Genomic DNA, 18,161 nt, shown 5'->3' with positions numbered 1-18,161 from the left:
GCCTCCCAGGTTCAAGCAGTTCTCCTGCCTCAGCCTCTGTAGTAGCTGGGATTGTAGACATGTGCCACCACGCCTGGCTAATTTTGTATTTTTTTTTTTTTTTTTTTGGTAGTAGAGACGGGGGTTCTCCATGTTGGTCAGGCTGGTCTCGAACTCCGGACCTCAGGTGATCCACCCGCCTCAGCCTCCTAAAGTGCTGGGATTACAGGTGTGAGCCACCGCGCCGGCCTGACCTGATTTTCTTAAAGGCCTGGAATCCACCCCTCTTCCAGTCTGCTGAGGCACTTTATGTGCATGTTGGGTCATGCCTTCAATAGTCAGCCTGGTAGTTCAGAATTGTGCCTTAGCCCTAACTTTCTGCTTTCACAAGGCCCCCAAGTTAGCCATAGTTGAGAGCCAGGGCCTTGTAAGCTCTTTCCTCTGCATGTACACAGACCTGGGAATCCACAATAGTATCCATGCACATGGCCTTCTAGATTCCTACCAGTAATTTTGGAGCTTTTCAATGCACCATATGGACATCTAATTACCTATCTTTTCCTTTTAAGCTTTCAGTTAGCTTGTTGGTTCCCCCAGCTGTTATTTACCCCCAAGACAGCTTCAATGTTAAACAGATGCCTCTGAGTATTTTTGAGAAACTCCCCAGGAAAAAGGCAGTTCATGCTAGGTGAGGTCTGAGTCAGGTCAAATAAACATAGTATTGTAAGTGGAATCTTCCTGGAAACTACCAGAGAGGCCAAAGAATGACAGTTCTGTGGGAACTGGGCTTTGAAGGAGCTCCAACTTCATTTTTCTTTCCCCTGGTGGCTGTCAGACTTGCATTCACCATGATTGTGGGCTGTTTGTTGTCAAGGCTACCACATAACTGGGAAGGGGGTTGGGACTAGGCCATGGTAAAACAAAAGAGATTCAAGGGGGTGTGTGTGTGTGTGTGTGTTTTAAATAAACACTCATTGGATTGCTGCAAGCCTTTGTTATATTTTCAGAACTCTAAAATAGTTGATTCTGACAATTTTTGTCCATATTCTTGTTGCTTTTATGGAAAAGTAGATATTCAGAGTTTGATATCATTTGGCTGTAGAAGTTTGAAATCCAAATTGACTGTTTTCCTCGGAAGCCTTAAGGATATTATTCATTTGTCTTCTCGTCTCTATTTAGAAGTCTGTTCTCAGTCTGGTTATTGGTTCTTTGTAAGTAATGTCTTTTTTACACCTTAGTGCATCAAAAAGTTTCTCTTTGCCTTTAGTGTCTGCAGGCACAACACACAATTGTGCGTGTGTATTTCTTTTCTTTTTTCATCACCATTTTCATTGTGCCTTTTCAAAGAAGTCACATCTTTTAGTTTCTAAAAACTTTGAACATTTCCTTCAGTATTGCAGTTCTCCTACTCTCGTCTTTTTCTGCAGCTCTAGTAGATTTATGTTAAACTTTCCTATTCTCTCCTTTATGTCTCTTAACTTTCCATATTTTCTATCTTTTCATATCTTATTATAACAGTTTTACTCAAGTCTCTGTGTGCTCTGGCATTGACACGAGGCTGAGTCTTTCCATATCTTTATGTGACTTTCTTAGTAATTTCCTATTCTTTTCCAGTTAATTAATTATCTCTGCAACAGTGTTTACTCTCCTGTATTGTATTTTTTTTCTGCTTAGACTGTCTATTCTTTTACATCTCTTTCATTTTAAAGTCTCTCTCTTTTTTTTGGACGGAGTCTCGCTCTGTCGCCCAGACTGGAGTGCACTGGCGCAATCCTGGCTCACTGTAAACTCCGCCTCCTGGGTTCACGCCATTCTCTTGCCTCAGCCTCCCGAGTAGCTGGGACTACGGGCACCCACCTCTGCGCCCGGCTAATTTTTTGTATTTTTAGTAGAGATGGGGTTTCACAGTGGTCTCAATCTCCTGGTCTCGATCTCCTGACCTCGTGATCCACGTGCCTTGGCCTCCCAAAGTGCTGGGATTACAGGCATGAGCCACCATGCCCAGCCTTTTTTTTTTTTTTTTTAAATGGAGTTTCACTCTCTCTCCCAGGCTGGAGTTCAGTGGCACGATCTTGGCCAACTACAATCTCCACCTCCCAGGTTCAAGCGATTCTCCTGCCTTAGCCTCCCCATTAGCTGGGATTACAGGAACCCGCCACCATGCCCGGCTAATTTTTGTATTTTTAGTAGAGGCAGGGTTTCGCCATGTTGGCCAGGCTGGTCTCGAACTGTTGAACTCAGGTGATCAACCTGGCTCCATCTCCCAGGTCAAAGTGCTGGGATTACAGGCGTGAGCCACCACGCCCAGCCTAAAGTCTCTTTCATATTGCTCTTTTTTAGTTCTTGGGATATTACTTTTTCATTTATCTGTGTAACTTTATTCATTTCCTGATATAGTTAATAATACTCAGTTTTGAATTCATTATTGATGGATATTATGTTTTCTGTAAAGGTCCTTTGCTTCCTGGGTTATGAATATATCTGTAAAAATGAGTTTGTATTTTGTTTGTGCTGTTGCCAAAGGCCGGTACACACGATCAACCAGTTTTTATGTTAACTCCCTACCTTCAAACCATCACACCTCATAGTTTATATTTAGATCTCACAAGAGAGTGTGGGAAGGCTTGAATTTTTGCACTTACATGAAACTTTTTTTCTTGCCCACCCAATTTCTGGGGGTAGATGGGAAACTTTATACCACATCATCAGTGAACAGATATTTCAAGTTCCAGTCCTCCCAGACCTCAGCTTTGTGTGGTGTGGGATATGATGAGGTTTCTCTTCAAATAATTTGATCAATCTTTTATTCTTTAATTCATATTACCCCCTGCTTTTTTTCTCCTTTTTCTCCCTTTTTTTCCTTTTTGCCTTTGTTAGATGCGCAGGCACGCCACAGTACCAAGTGTTATCAGTACCAGCTCACATTCCTTTCCTTATTTAGAAAGAGGACTAACTTTCTGGCTCATTACAGATACCCCTTCCCCTTCCTCTCCACTTTTTTTTTTACGTGCCCACCCTATCTAAAAATAATCAAATGTTTAGCCAACTGGGATTAGTTTAGGTTGTACAACCCGACCCCAGCCAATGGGGAAAGAGTACAGGGGCAGGACTTGCGTCAGGAATAAAGGCTCTAGTGCCCCTTTGTTCAGGTGTGCTCTCGTGGCAACTGGCGAAGAAGGCACCCCTCTGCGCAGTAGTAAATTTGCTTTCCTAAGAATCCTTTGTTCCCCAGCACTTTGGGAGGCCGAGGCAGGTGGATCACGAGGTCAGGAGATCGAGACCATCCTGGTGAACACAGTGAAACCCCGTCTCTACTAAAAATACAAAAAAATTAGCCAGGCCTAGGGGCGGGTGCCTGTAGTCCCAGCTTCTGGGGAGGCTGAGGCAGGAGAATGGCGTGAACCCGGGAGGCGGCGGAGCTTGCAGTGAGCAGAGATCGCGCCACTGCACTCCAGCCAGGGCGACAGAGCGAGACTGTGTCTCAAAAAAAAAAAAAAAAGAATCCTTTGTTTAAGTGTTCAGTTTCCTTAGGATTTTGAGCCTTAGTCCAAACATTAGTTCGATGTCGGGTCCAGATCCTACCTCATGGGCCTAAGTCCATGACTGTTTTTGGTGGGCATTGAAATGTCAGCCAAGTCTAACTTCCTGAGCCACTGCTGTGAGTAATCTCTAGTTTTGGAACCTAGAGGTCTTTTTTTCTTTCTTTTTTAGCCACACCCATTTATAAAACCTTTGGACTTATCATTTTTTTAATGTGATTTAGTATCTACCGCTACTTAGTCTACAAGGTTGCTAGAAACGGTTAGACTTGACATCGACTTTGTTCCTGCAAGATTATAGTATCTCCTGATTAATTTCTTAAGTTTCAGTTATAGTCTGTTCATTATGAAATATATATGTAGCCACCCTTTATTATTAACTGACCCAGGCATTGTATTAAGTTCTTCTTGTAAGTAATATCATATAGCCTTACAACTCTATAGGGCTATGTTATTTCTTTTTAACACATTAAAAATTAAAGTGCTAGAGATTTTAAACAAAGGTTACAGAAATATTAAATGGCAGAGCTAAATTCAAATCCAGGACTGTCAGACTCTAAATTAATGTCTGTTTATTATTTTACCCATCTGGCTAAGTGAGAAAACAATTGTGGTAAGACATGTCTAGTACTAATCTTGGTTTATCAAAGTATAATTGGTGTCTAAAATACCTAAATTTCCTTTTTTTTTTCTTAAAGAAATAATCTTTGATTTTTAGGTTTTTCAAGTTACACTTTCCAGTAGTGTAAAGGTAGAAAGAGCAATTTGATGTGAGTGTTGTTCCTTTAATGGGATTGTAGTTGGGATTAGAATAAAGAAAAGAGATCATAATTCATCTAAAAAGGACACCGTGGCTACCACAGGTGACAGATTTTTTCTTTTAAATTAGGAGGAATTTCTAATGCAGCTGTGTAAAAATAGAATTGGTAGCTTTGAATAGGTAGCAAGTTTTTCAACCACTCATAAGGTATACTGCATAGGTGAGGGGAATAGGTCACTAGAATAAACTGTCTGCTTGAGGACCATAAACCCAGTTGGACCTGGGCTACCTGTTTTTGTAAATGAAGTTTTACCGGCACACAGCCATTTAGTTACATATTATGGATGGCTGCTTTTGTGCTGCAACTGCAGAGTTGAGTGTTTAGTCTGTAGTGCCTAAAATATTTATTGTCTGGCTCATTCCGGGAAGAGTTTACCGACTCCTTCTATATAAAGTAAATCCCCAGGAATATGTTTTTACTTGACTGATCCCACAAAAAAGGAGGGAAACTTCAAGCTGAAGTTTAGTAATTCATTTGTTCTTTCCAAGGTTGGCACAGAAGCTACACAGTGGTCTTCTTTGCTAATAGTAGATTCACACCATATGATGAGCCTCATTTAGTTATGAAAAGCTAAGCTAAAGACTATTTCCTGGCATTCTTAGTTCCATCAGCCTAATTGAAAACCCCAATCAAGTTATTCTTAGTTTTGATTTTATTTATCTAAATGTAAAGCACATTTAGCATCAAATGAAGTTCATTGTGACCTCAGACAATGGGAGGCAGCCACATGTGGGAGTACTGGAAATAAATCTAGTGTCTAGCTGATGGGAAACATTGTGTGAAGAAAAAGGAACTCGTCTGTCCAGAGGAATCTTTGCTGACTTTTTGTACTCTGACCCCATGTTTTTAAAAAATGAAGGACTTTAATTTTTTTTAAGTTCATTTCCAAACTGATACCTTTTTCTCACCAAACCTTTTTTACTGTTTCTATAAATATATGTGCTCCAATGTTTCTATTTTGTTTGTTTTTTCTTTTGGCCAGCTGTTTAGGTTAAAGTGGGTCACGTAGCACACACTCTTTTAAGGTCAATCCCAAATCTTGAGGTACCTTCTGTACATTACTATTTTAGTACTTGTAACAGTGCCGTGTTTGCATGGTTTAAAATGCATATTGCTCATCTTCATTTTTCTGTGATGTTCCAAAATAATCTTTTGGTATCTTTCATGTCAACTTAGATCATTTGTAAGACACTGATATGTTAGGACACCTTGACCTCCTTTGGCGAACAAGTAATAAGCAAATCTTATAGGCTGGGTACATGTAAACCTATCTGGCCTTGGGTAGATTTGCCAGTCCTCTGCATGCCCCCACTCCACCCCAACAAATACATGTGAAATCAGTTTTTTGACAGTTGCCTCCATTAAGACTTCATATCCGAATTACACTAATGGAGTTTACCTTTTACATCCCTTTTTTTTTTTTGAGACAGGGTCTCACTGTATCACCCCAGCTGGAGTGCAGTGGCACAATCATGGTTCACAGCAGCCTCAACCCCTTGGGCTCAGGTGATCTTCCACCTCAGCCTCCTGAGTAGCTGCCATAGGCACCTGCCACTATGCCTGGCTAATTTTTGTACTTTTTGTGGAGACGAAGTTTCACCATGTTGTCCAGGCTGGTCTTGAACTCCTTGACTCAAGCAGTCAGCCCACCTTGGCCTCCCAAAGTGTTAGGATTACAGGCATGAGCCACCACGCCTGGTCTACTTCCCTTTTAAGAGACCTATACAAAAGTTATTTAATGACAGTGGTGTCAGCAGTCTCAGAGGGTTGGAGGAAGAAGGTGGAAATAATGCAAGCATTAGGTAAAAGATTTAAACTTTTCTCCTTTGGAAGCCATAGGCTAAGGTACTACTCAGACTTTGGTCATTGTGTCGGAGTCAAAATCAGAGATAAGAAAGAAAAATACCACATATTCTCACTCATAAGTAGGAGCTAAATAATATATACACATAGAAGCGGGGTATGAGTTGATGGGCAATGGGGACTTAAAGGGTTGGCATGGATGGTTGATGGTAGGTTGCTTGGTGGGTACAATGTGTGTTGCTACAGTGAAGGCCCTGACTTCACCACAGTGCAATATATCACTGTAGCAAAATTGCACTTCTACCCCATGAATATATACAAGTTGTAAAAAACAAATTTTTAAAACCAGATAACTTGCTATATACCTGTTTAGAGTAAGAATATGGTGCTGCCATCCCCGTGTTGTAGAATTTATTTCATTTTTAAATGCTTGAATTAGTGTGAAAGGTAACAAATTGCTACTTGAGTCAGAAAGTCTGAGAAAGGAGGGTAAACATTACTGAAATTGTAGTCTTGGCCTTTATAAGAAGTGTAGAAGTTGAGTGCAAAGGGGACCTAGGTGAGATGATCAGGGCCCGAGAGTTTGTCCCCAGCTTGACTTCTGTCAAACTGTGTCTCTGAGAAGGATGTTTTTCCTTCTCATTGTGAACATTCTACCCTCAAGGCACTGAAAGCTTTTATCATTGCCTGCTTTTGAAAAGGAAGTTATTGGACTTCTGCCTACTTTGGCTGCAGCTGGAGTGAGAGGAGATGCAGGAAAGTGAGAAAGTGCTCTTTAGCCTGGCAGTGTTTGCTTTACATGTGTTATGTCATGATAAGAATAAGGGGTGTCATTAAAAACATTAATGCTGCATTAGAAGAATGCTTCATTCTCTTATTTTGTATTTTGACAGTTCTGCTCCCAACCTCGTTTTGCTAGAACTAGAAAAGTGTTTTTATTATTATTTTTTTCTGAGATGGAGTTTTGCTCTTGTTGCCCAGGCTGGAGTACAATGATGCAGTCTCGGTTTGCTGCAACCTCTGCCTCCTGGGTTCAAGCAATTCTCCTGCCTCAGCCTCCCGAGTAGCTGGGATTACAGGCACCTGCCACCATACCTGGCTAATTTTCTGTATTTTTAGTAGAGACAGGGTTTTAGCATGTTGGCCAGGCTGGTCTCAAACCCCTGACCTCAGGTGATCCACCTGCCTCGGCCTCCCAAAGTGCTGAGATAACAGGCATGAGCCACTGTTCCTGGCTGAAAAGTGCTTTTAAAAAAGCATAAAATAATTTTATTTTTTTTTGGAAGGAGTTTTAGAAACTTTAATTTTAGAAACTATCTGATTGTGATACATGCTAACACACTCATATACTCCCTCCTCCCCACAACACACACACAGCCTCTCTTTGTCGCTCATAAAGTCCTTCAGAGGCTTTCTCAGTGCTTTTAGGAGTATGACAGAAGTCCTTACATGGCCAACAGGGACCTGCATGGTCCTTTCAACACTTATTTTGTCTTCCTCATCTTTCTGTTGTGCTCCCCCTTGTGCTCTCCTCCAGCCCTGCTGTCATTCCTCCACATGGAAGTCTTTTTTTTTTCTTTCAAGACAGAGTCTTGCCCCGTCACCAGGCTGGAGTGCAGTGGCTCACTACAACCTCCACCTCCCGGGTTCAAGTGATTCTCCTGCCTCAGCCTCCCAAGTAGCTGGGACTACAGGCGCACACCACCACGTCCAGCTAATTTTTGTATTTTCAGTAGAGACAGGGTTTCACCATGTTGGCCAGCATGATCTCAATCTCTTGATCTCATGATCTGCCTGCCTCAGCCTCCCAAAGTGCTGGGATTACAGGCGTGAGCCACCGTACCCGGCCAGGAAGTCTTTTTTGACTCCTACCGTATTCTCCTGGCACTTCTTCCTTATACAGAGGTCACACATGCACATTGTACATTTGCAGTTTATAAGCTCAGTGAGTGTAGGAACTGCTGCTCTTTGGTTTTCTTGTTTGTTTGTTTGTTGCTTATTTCTGTATCTCCAGAATCTAACACAATGCTTGGTTAGCTGTACCCAAGTATTTATTGAGTACATGAATTCCATCCATTGTATTTTCTGTAGCTACCTGATCTTTGTTTGAACCTTTCAAGATATCTCATTCCATTTTAGTGTTCTTATTATAATAGAAATTAGAGAAAATATTTGCAACCAAAATGAGAAAAAGGTAATACTAATATACAAAGAGCTCAAATAAGTTACTGAAGAAAATGTCTAAAGCCCTAATAAATAGACAAAGACTGTAAATAACTAAGTCACAAAAGAAATCTTAGAATGCTTAAAAGATCCAGGCGCAATGGCTCATGGCTGTAATCCCAACACTTTAGGAGGCCGAGGCAGTAGGATCACTTGAAGCCAGGAGTTACAAGCCTTGGCGACAAAGCAAGACCCCATCTCTACAAAAACCAGAAAAAAACCAGCCAGGCATAGTGGCACTCACCTGTAGTCCCAGCTACTCTGGAGCCAAAGAGGGGAGGATTGCCTTGAGCCCATGGGTCTGATGCTATGGTGAGCTATGATCGTGTCACTGCACTCAGCCTGGGCAACAGAGAGACACACTGACTCTTAAAAAAAAGAAAAAAAATGGCCAAAAGAGATCTGAGAATAATTATCTTTACTAGGCGTCAAATAAGTGCAAATCAAAGCAAACTGCCACCTATTAGTTGAGCAAAAAATTTAATTGATAATCTATTTTTCAGAATGTATTGGTCTAGTTAGAATATCAATTCTCATCTTTCTGACAGACGACTAGTCCTTTGTAAATATCCAGTCACCTCTTTTCAGTTAAAGTTGCTGTCTCCAAGGAGTTTGCAGTCCAGTTGGGGAGGTAAAATCTCAACTCAAGAAATGAGAAGTCAGCATGAAGACCCACTGATGTCGTATTGCTTTTGCTGCTCTGGTTTAACTCTTTGCTCAGTCACTGTGAACTGTAAAACATGTAGCAGTTCTTCATCTAAATCAGCCTCCCTATCTATTTTCACTCACAAGAAGCAGCCTGTTACATAATCAGTGACTGTCTTTGTAAAGACATTTTTACATCTTTTTAATCTAAAACCCATCTAAGGCCCAACTTTAAGTCTTAGATCTTCCACTTAGTTAAATGTGTGACTTTTGGGAAATTGCTTACATTACTCATTTGTAAAATTGGTAACTTACCTTATAGGGATTGTATTATTCAATTTGTTTATTCATTTTAATATATTCATTGAGCACCTACTGTGTGCTAGGCCTATTCTCAGGCACTGAGGATACAACAGTGAAGATCCATACTTGGGCAGGTGTGGTAGCTCATGCCTATAATCCCAGCACTTTGGGAGGCTGGGGTGAGAGGATCACTTGAGTCCAGGAGTTCAAGAGCAGCCTGGGCAACATGGCCAAACCCTGTCTCAACAAAAGTTTCTAAAAATTAGCCCGGCATGGTGGCGCATGCCTGTAGTCCCAGCTACTCAGGAGGCTGAGGTGAGAGGATGGCTGGAGGCCATTGAGTTGTGCTGTAATGAACTGAGATCATGCCACCACACTCCAGCTGAGTGACAGAGCGAGACCCTATCTCAAAACAAAAACAAAAAAAAGATTGTAGGCTTGAACAACCAGAAGGATGGAGTTTCCCTTAACCAACATAATATGTAAACTGTTTAGTCTGGCACATGGCACTTACTGGGTATTCCATAAAGAGTAGTTTATTTCCCTGAAATTTAGAGTAAGAGTGAAAGACTTTGATCCATGTACTTCTGTCCACCTACACAAGCAAATAGAATGTTTCACCAGAATAACTAGATAAAAAATTTTATATGTAATTGGCACATTGGAATCCTTGTAAATTACTCCTGTTGGCCAAGAGATTCCTTTGGTAGAACTTGTGTTTTTCCATATGACAATAATATAGTAATGGCAAGTATATCAATAATAATAAAACTTTTTTTAAAAATTAAAGGGAAAATCTTACCAAATTAATGTTTCATTTTAAGGAAAATATGACTCTTTATGCCCATTTTTTTCCTTCCAGGATGTTGCCTTATGGCTGTTTAGCAACAGGAGATCGCTCTGGCCTCATTGAAGTTGTGAGCACCTCTGAAACAATTGCTGACATTCAGCTGAACAGTAGCAATGTGGCTGCTGCAGCAGCCTTCAACAAAGATGCCCTTCTGAACTGGCTTAAAGAATACAATTCTGGGTTAGTTTATTCTGTTTAATTATAATTTTTCTGTACAAACAACCAAACAAATACTATATGCTCCCAATAGAAGTCATCAGTGTGTTAGAGGAAATATTAGTTTTTTTTTATCTATTTCTTCAATTTCATGTTAGAACAAAATGACACATAACCCTTCCTAAAGTCTTGTAGTTGGTGAATATTGAATTCTACTTTATCTAGATCAAATTTTGGAGCTCTGCTGTAAAGTTACAATCTATGAATTTAAGTATTTAAAGATAACATATTAAAGCCTTTGTTCAAGTGCATCAGCTTCTCTAATTATGTGAATATATGAACCTAAGTGAGTTTTTAATGAGTTTGTAGATTGTGATTTCTCTAAACTAAAAAATGCAATGCTTGGAATTATGGCTATGGTGTTAGAAAAGCACTAATGTATAGGAAATAAAAAAATTTCACAGTGAGGGGGAAATGGTCTGCAAGTGTTTTTGGCTAAAGACTTCAGAGTTAGACACATTTTATCGAGGACTTTTTTAATATGAAAATCAGTTTCTAAATTTTGATCTTAAGGCCTTGTCTCCAGGGAATCTCTATTACTTACTTCCAATTGAAGTCAGTGACTTAAATGGTTGAAACTGCAGTGCTTAAGTCTTAAACATGAAATTGTAGTCAGTCTTTGGTCAAAACTAACAAAAATGTTCCCAACCCCCAGCATGATCTAGCAAAGCCATAGTCTCTTCTGACTACTCTACACGAGCCCACTCACAGCCCCACCGAAACACAGCTCCCAGGACATTTGAATGTCTGAGGCCCAGTTATTTAATGTCTTTGAAGGCAGCTCTCTCAGCCCAGCCCCTGTGATGACCACCCACACTCCCCTTGGCTGATCCACATGTTCCCTCATATGGTTTTGGCAGCTATGTGTTCTCCTCACAATTAAAAAGGAAACAGAGGTATGGTTTGGGTCTCACTTTACATGCTTGGAGGCTGAAAACAGTTTTTGCTTCTATTCTTTTCTCTTGTTCAGGGATGACCTGGACCGAGCCATTGAGGAATTTACACTGTCCTGTGCTGGCTACTGTGTAGCTTCTTATGTCCTTGGGATTGGTGACAGACATAGTGACAACATCATGGTCAAAAAAACTGGCCAGGTGAGCTGCTCCTCAGGATTTGCCAAGGGCCTTAGTAATGCCATTACTTACGTATAGCATAATCTCCTGTGTAACTCAGCCAGATTCTTTAGTGATTCTCAGTGTCATGTCTTTGTCTTTACTTCCATTTCTCACCGCCTCTCGTTTCATATACAGTCTATTACGTGTATTAATTTGTTTGCTTGCTTGAAGTTAGATGGTAAGCATTTATTTGTTTAAAAAATTATTGAAGGCTGGGCGTGGTGGCTCACGCCTGTAATCCCAGTACTTTGGGAGGCCAAGCAGGCCAGATCACCTGAGGTCAGGAGTTTGAGACCAGCTTGGCCAACATGGTGAAATCCCGTCTCTGCTAAAAATACAAACATTCACCAGGCATGGTGGCAGGCGACTGTAATCCCAGCTACTTGGGAGGCCGAGGCAGGAGAATCACTTGAACCCAGGAGGCGGAGGTTGCAGTGAGCCAAGATCGCCCCACTGCACTACAGTCTGGGCGACAAGAGTGAAACTCCATCTCAAAAAAAAATTATTGAAAAAATTTTTGTAGTTAAAGTGGCCTTTTCTTTCAATATAAGAAATTGTATTTGGGATACATTTGTACCTAACAGAAGGACCAGATAAGGTACTGGATGTATTAAATTTAAAGATAACCAATGCTTTAAAAAAAAAGTTGGGATGAACCCCACTTGAGTTATTTTCTCTTTTAGAACATCATACCTAATCATATATGGGAGAAGGGAGAACAGTCATGTGAGTAATAGCATTCTGGGGTACCTAGGGAATCTAGGCCGTGTTATTTATAAAGTGCTTAAGTTTTCAAATGAAAATTTCATTTTTCAGAGTGACATGTTTGCAAACATTTTTTGTATTAAGCAAAGACAGATGAGATATCTTAGATAATTTTTCAGTTTAGCCACCCTAGGAATTCCCACACTCGCGGCATACTAGAATGAAAGTCTGTCTGGGTCACTGTGTGAACTTTGGTTCCATGAGGGACCCAGAGTTTTGTATCTCCTGGGAAATCTGGATTAGTTCTGGCTTGGGCTTTGAGAGTTGATGTGGAATGAATTTGTAATGCACTATAATACATGAATGCACTATGTAGGATTGAGGAATCTTGTGTCCATACTTAAAAGGATTCCCTGGGACTTCTGGCCAATCACATTGAATACTTTGATTTATCTCCATTTTCTTCGGATACACCTCTAAAACAATAATAAGGAATTAAGAAATATGTAAACTCAAGAAGTCAAAGATGATAGGAAAATAGGCCACAGTGGGTGCAACATATTACCAGACTTGAGGGTGATAGAAAGTAAGATAGAGAAGCGGCAGTGACTTAATAGAAAGTCAGTACTTGTGAAGGGGTATGCAAGTCTCATAAAAGCTCTGGAATCAGAGGCACCATGTATCCCTGTTCAAGGAGGGATATAGAAAGAGGCTGAAACAGAACTAGTTGGCAGTTTATATATGGAACAGTTAGGCACTCAAGTCCCCTTCCCTATACCAAGAAGGAGATAGATTTATTCTCTGAACAAACTGGTTCTGACTCAAGCACACTTATTTCCACAGAGGCTACAGGAAAGGGTCCCATATTAAAAATGGAGATGAGCGAAAGGCAGCATAGTAAATGGTACAATCTACAGCCACTTCCACTTGCTTTATTCTAAGAACACTGGCAGCCAGATGTATAGTTGACCCTCAGCGAGAGACTAGATGATTCTATTCTAGAAATCTGATTGGTTCCATTGAAAAGTCCTACAGATCTGACAGTTGAGATTTCTCCCTAGTTTCTCTACAGGGAAGTCCACCAATCAACAAGCAAGCCTACCACGTACATAGAATTTTCATTCAGCTTTTTAGTGATTCATTATTAAATATGAATGGTTAAGGATTAATATACTTTTAAAAAATGACAATAATTGTTTGTTTATCATGTACAACATATTGTTTTGAAATATCTCTTCATTGTGGACGTGATAAATTGAGCTGACCTGTGTATTACCTCACATACTTATCTTTTTTGTGATGATAACATTTAAAACCTAGTCTTTCAGCAGTTTTCAGGAATGCAATATATTGTTGTTAACTATAGTTGCCATATTGTAAGACAGATCTGCTGAACTTATTCCTCCTATCTAAGTGAAATTTTGTATTATTTGACCAATATCTCCCCGGCCCCTGCAGCCACCATTCTACTCTCTACTGGATTAACAGACATTTAAGGGAAGCCTCTACCATGAAAGATAGAAACCAAATAAGCAAAATAGGGAAGAAAAGAAAAGAACTCTGGGAAAACAGGGTAACTGCAGTAAACAGAGGGTGATTTTAAAAATCAAAGCAAAAAAATACATTGTATCTTTAAAGTAATAATAGGATTCTGTCTTTTATAGTCAGAACATAGAGGTCTTGAAACTTAGAAATAGGAACAAACAGTTAAAATAGTAATAGTGTAAATATTTTGTAGCAGGCATAGTTGTAAGTGCTTTATATATAATCTAATGCCTTCAGGCCTGATGACAGCCTTATAGAGTGGTGGTATTAGCCCCATTTTACAAGTGAGGATATTAAAGCAACAGAGAATAGACGTGTCAGGATTTTAACCCTGGCAGTTTGGCTCATATTCTTTTTTTTAATCCGCCATGCCTTAATGTCTCCAAAAAAATATGATAAATAGAGAAAAGATCCAGAAACAATAGAGACTCAGTCTAGGGAGGTATACTCTCAGCCTAATGGGAATTCCAGAAAGAAGGAGAATGTCGTGAACCCAGGAGGTGGAACTTGCAGTGAGCCTCCTAGATCACGCCACTCACTCCAGCCTGGGTGACAAAGCGAGACTCCGTCTCAAAAAAATAAAAAAAAAAGAAGTAAAAGAGAAGAGGAAACAAGGGAGGGTACTTACTAAGCAAATAATACTAAGCCATTTCCCAGAGCCAATGTTCATGAATATCTAGTCAAAATAGCACAAAAATTATCTGATAACAGAAGAAAAACACCCTTACTAAGGACCTGCACTATGAAATTTCAGTGCATCAGACATAAAGAGAAAGTTTTAAAACTTTCCCAGAGACACAGCAGGCCACATAACAGAGTTTAGAAGTCAAAATGACTTGGCTGCTCAATAGCTACATTGGCAATTATAAGACAGTGCACGTTAGCCTTCATAATTTTGAGGGAAAATGATTTCTAACCTAAAATTGGATAACCAAAGTGGGTTTTTGTTTTTTGTTTTTTGTTTTTTTGAGATGGAGTCTTGCTCTGGCCCAAGCTGGAATGCAGTGGCGCGATCTCGGCTCACTGCAACCTCCGCCTCCTGGGTTCAAGCGATTCTCCTGCCTCAGCCTCCCCAGGCAGCCGGGACCACAGGCACACGCTACCACGCCCAATCAAGTATAAAGGGTAGAATGAAGACATTTTTCCAACTTGCAGGATCACAAAACTTGTCACTCCTCTGCATCTTTTCTCAGAGACTGCCAGAATAAGGGCATCTACCAAAACGAGCCTAAACCAATAATTCTCAAGTGGGGTGATTTTTCCCTCAGGGGCATTTGTTAATATGTGAAAACAGTTTTAGTTCTCATAACTGGGGGGTGGGGTAGTCTAGTGGGTAGAGGCCAGGGATGCTGCTAAACACCCATAGAGGACAGAACCCCATATCAATTATATGACCTAAAACGTCAGTAGTGCCAGTGTTGAGAAGCCCCGGTCTCAACCAAAAGAGAATGTAATGGGGGACACAGAAAACAGGCTCCAAATGGGAGAAGAGGAAAGGGAAGGCCCAGGATGATGGCTCTGCAGCAGCACCAGAGAACAACCATCCCAGCTAGAAACCAGTAGATTACCTGACTGTCTGGAAAACAGTTTTGAAAATGATTTGTAGATTTGTTGTTGTTGTTTGATTTGTAGATTTTTAAGGAGAGTTTGGGAAGAATTAATGCTAAGGTCATAGGACACTAAGCTAAATGAATGAATGAATACATGCATACAGTTTTCTCAAGGAAAAAAGGTGAACAACATGTGAAAAATAAAAACACTGAAATTGATGTAACCAGAAATTATGACATAATGTGCCACAGTGTGTAGCATTATGTTAGCATGAAAGTACTAAATCTTTATCTTCCACAGTAAGAATAGTAATATACAATTAGGGAGCAAAAATGAGTATAAACATATTATTTAGAAAAATGGAGGTAGACACCAGGAAAAACACCTAGTGAGAAGAGTAAGAAGTTACCTCTAAAGAGTAGCACTCGATGTGGGGAGCTAGTAGGGCAAGGATGTACTTTTTTTTTTTTTGAGACAGGGTCATTACTCTGTCAGCCAGGCTAGAGTGTAGTGGCATGATCATGGCCCACTGCAGCCTTGACCTCCCAGGCTCAAGCAATTGCCCCACCTCACCCTCCTGAGTAGCTGGGACCACAGGTGTGTGCCACTATGCCGGGTTAATTTTTTCCTTCATTTGTAGAGATGGAGTCTTGCTATGTTGCCCAGGCTGGCCTTGAACTCCTGGGCTCAAATGATCCTTCTGCCTCAGCTTCCCAAAGTGCTGGGATTACAGACGTGAACCACCACACCCAACCTGTACTCTTTTCTTGTTATGTTTTATAGAACTATTTTACTTTTTAAAAATCAGAATTTTAATTCTTTGGATGTATTTTTCTTTCTAAAGAGTCTCCTTTTCCACTAGATATCTACAGTTTAATATCAGGGTTATTTATTATTGATTGTAAAAATCTTAAGAGTGTTAGATATGCTCTGCTCTCACCTGGCTCAGTGGACTATAAACAGAGGAAGAAGGGCTCAGATGAGGATGGGTATAGTTCCTGGGGGTCTAGGACTGTGGAGGTTTTGCCTTTATATTTGGAACCCACCAGAAAAATGAAGAAAATTAAATCCCATTTGTTTTGCAGCTCTTCCACATTGACTTTGGACATATTCTTGGAAATTTCAAATCTAAGTTTGGCATTAAAAGGGAGCGAGTGCCTTTTATTCTTACCTATGATTTCATCCATGTCATTCAACAAGGAAAAACAGGAAATACAGAAAAGTTTGGCCGGTGAGTACTGCCCTTGTGCCAAGGCTGAACACTTCTAACATTTTCTCATCTGAACACCTGGTCTAGCATTTCTTAGCTGTAGTATATGTGGATCTGGGAGATATTCAGTCTGATTATAGGAAGCTTTTGGGGGAATTTGCCTGTCAGATTATTGTGCTGGTTCAGAAATTCTCAGATAGGAGAAACAGAATGCTAGAAATTTAAAATAGTTATTGTATTTTTTTCCAATAATATACTACCTTTTACCTGTTTCAGAACATTCTCTGAAACTATTAAGACAGTTGATAGGAAAATGCTGAAAAGACATCTGCTGTCATTGTGTATGGAGTACAGTAAGGGAACCAGGATTCAGGGCAAATTTTTAAATCTCTGATCTATTACTGACTACCTACATGTTCCCAAGCATAATACTTGTCTTTTTGCCTTTGTTTCATCTTAAAATGGGGACAAAAATATAAAATTAAGGGCTACTGTGATGATTAGAGACATATCATGTAACCCACACGTACTTAACAAATGATTGTCACTATCCTTTATAGTTCTGTTTGGGTTTCCTCAGAATATACCTCAGTGGGTCTGGTTTTCTCTTTGGCAAAATAAGATGGTCCTCAGCCTGGCATGGTAGGTCACACCTGTAATCCCAGCACTTTGGGAAGCCAAGGCACGCAGATCACTGGAGGTCGGGAGTTCAAGACCAGCCTGACCAACATGGTGAAACCCCATCTCTACTAAAAATACAAAAAGTAGCCAGGTGTGGTGGCGCATGCCTGTAATCTCAGCTACTCAGGAGACTGAGGCAGGAGAATTGCTTGAACCTGGGAGGCAGAAGTTGCAGTGAGCCAAGATCACACCACTGCACTCCAGCCTGGGAGACAGAGTGAGGCTCCATCTCAAAAAAACAACATTGGATGATCCTCTTGAAGGACCATCTTGAAGAGAAGAGAGAGGGAAGGCAGGATGACAGGAAGGAGTAAAAGCACTGACACTGATTGGGGGTACATTAAAAAAATTAGTTTCTGGAATCAGACCACAAATACAGAAACCAGAAGTATGTTCAGAAATCCTTGTGGATTATAATTATAACTGATTTAATAATCAGTTCTTGCGTCTCATAGAATTAAAATGTCTAGATTATTAATAAAAATGTAATGGCTTTTCATCATAGAATTTCTATTTAGTTGTGTTTTTGAAAAATATATTTGTGATGTTAGAGAGATTGATTGTATTATGTAGATTTTAGTCCTGGGACAGTTTTCACAGAAGTAAAAATCAGAAATGAACCTTTAGTTCAGTAGGAATTTTCTTGTTCTAATAGAAAATCTAGCTATGTTTTCTTAGTTTCCTGTATGAAATGTGCTGTGTCCCCTCTAACACTGTGCTCATGTGATTTGCTGCATCACCCAAAGGTTCCGCCAGTGTTGTGAGGATGCATATCTGATTTTACGACGGCATGGGAATCTTTTCATCACTCTCTTTGCGCTGATGTTGACTGCAGGGCTTCCTGAGCTCACATCAGTCAAGGATATACAGTATCTTAAGGTATAAAACCACTTTTCCTTCTGTCTTGGACTTTGTGGGCATTGAGCTCAGTTTTAGCTGCCTGTTTTATTCAAGTGGCTGAAGGGAGTAGAACAA

General features: G+C 40.2%; 1 protein-coding gene across 1 annotated transcript in view; it reads left to right on the top strand.

The window, feature by feature from the left end:
- The window catches only part of PIK3CB (phosphatidylinositol-4,5-bisphosphate 3-kinase, catalytic subunit beta), a 155,416-nt gene that overhangs the window by 135,223 nt on the left and 2,032 nt on the right, over positions 1–18,161 (top strand). The window contains exons 19-22 of the mRNA XM_011998525.1: positions 10,176–10,343; positions 11,350–11,473; positions 16,381–16,526; positions 17,933–18,065. Of these exons, the coding sequence (XP_011853915.1) occupies positions 10,176–10,343; positions 11,350–11,473; positions 16,381–16,526; positions 17,933–18,065 (571 nt within the window). The remainder of the gene's footprint in view (positions 1–10,175; positions 10,344–11,349; positions 11,474–16,380; positions 16,527–17,932; positions 18,066–18,161) is intronic.

Source organism: Mandrillus leucophaeus, unplaced genomic scaffold, assembly GCF_000951045.1.
Source record: "Mandrillus leucophaeus isolate KB7577 unplaced genomic scaffold, Mleu.le_1.0 Scaffold573, whole genome shotgun sequence".
Taxonomy (NCBI): domain Eukaryota; kingdom Metazoa; phylum Chordata; class Mammalia; order Primates; family Cercopithecidae; genus Mandrillus; species Mandrillus leucophaeus.
Note: the sequence above shows the minus strand (reverse complement) of the source record. Positions and strands in the feature narration are given on the sequence as shown.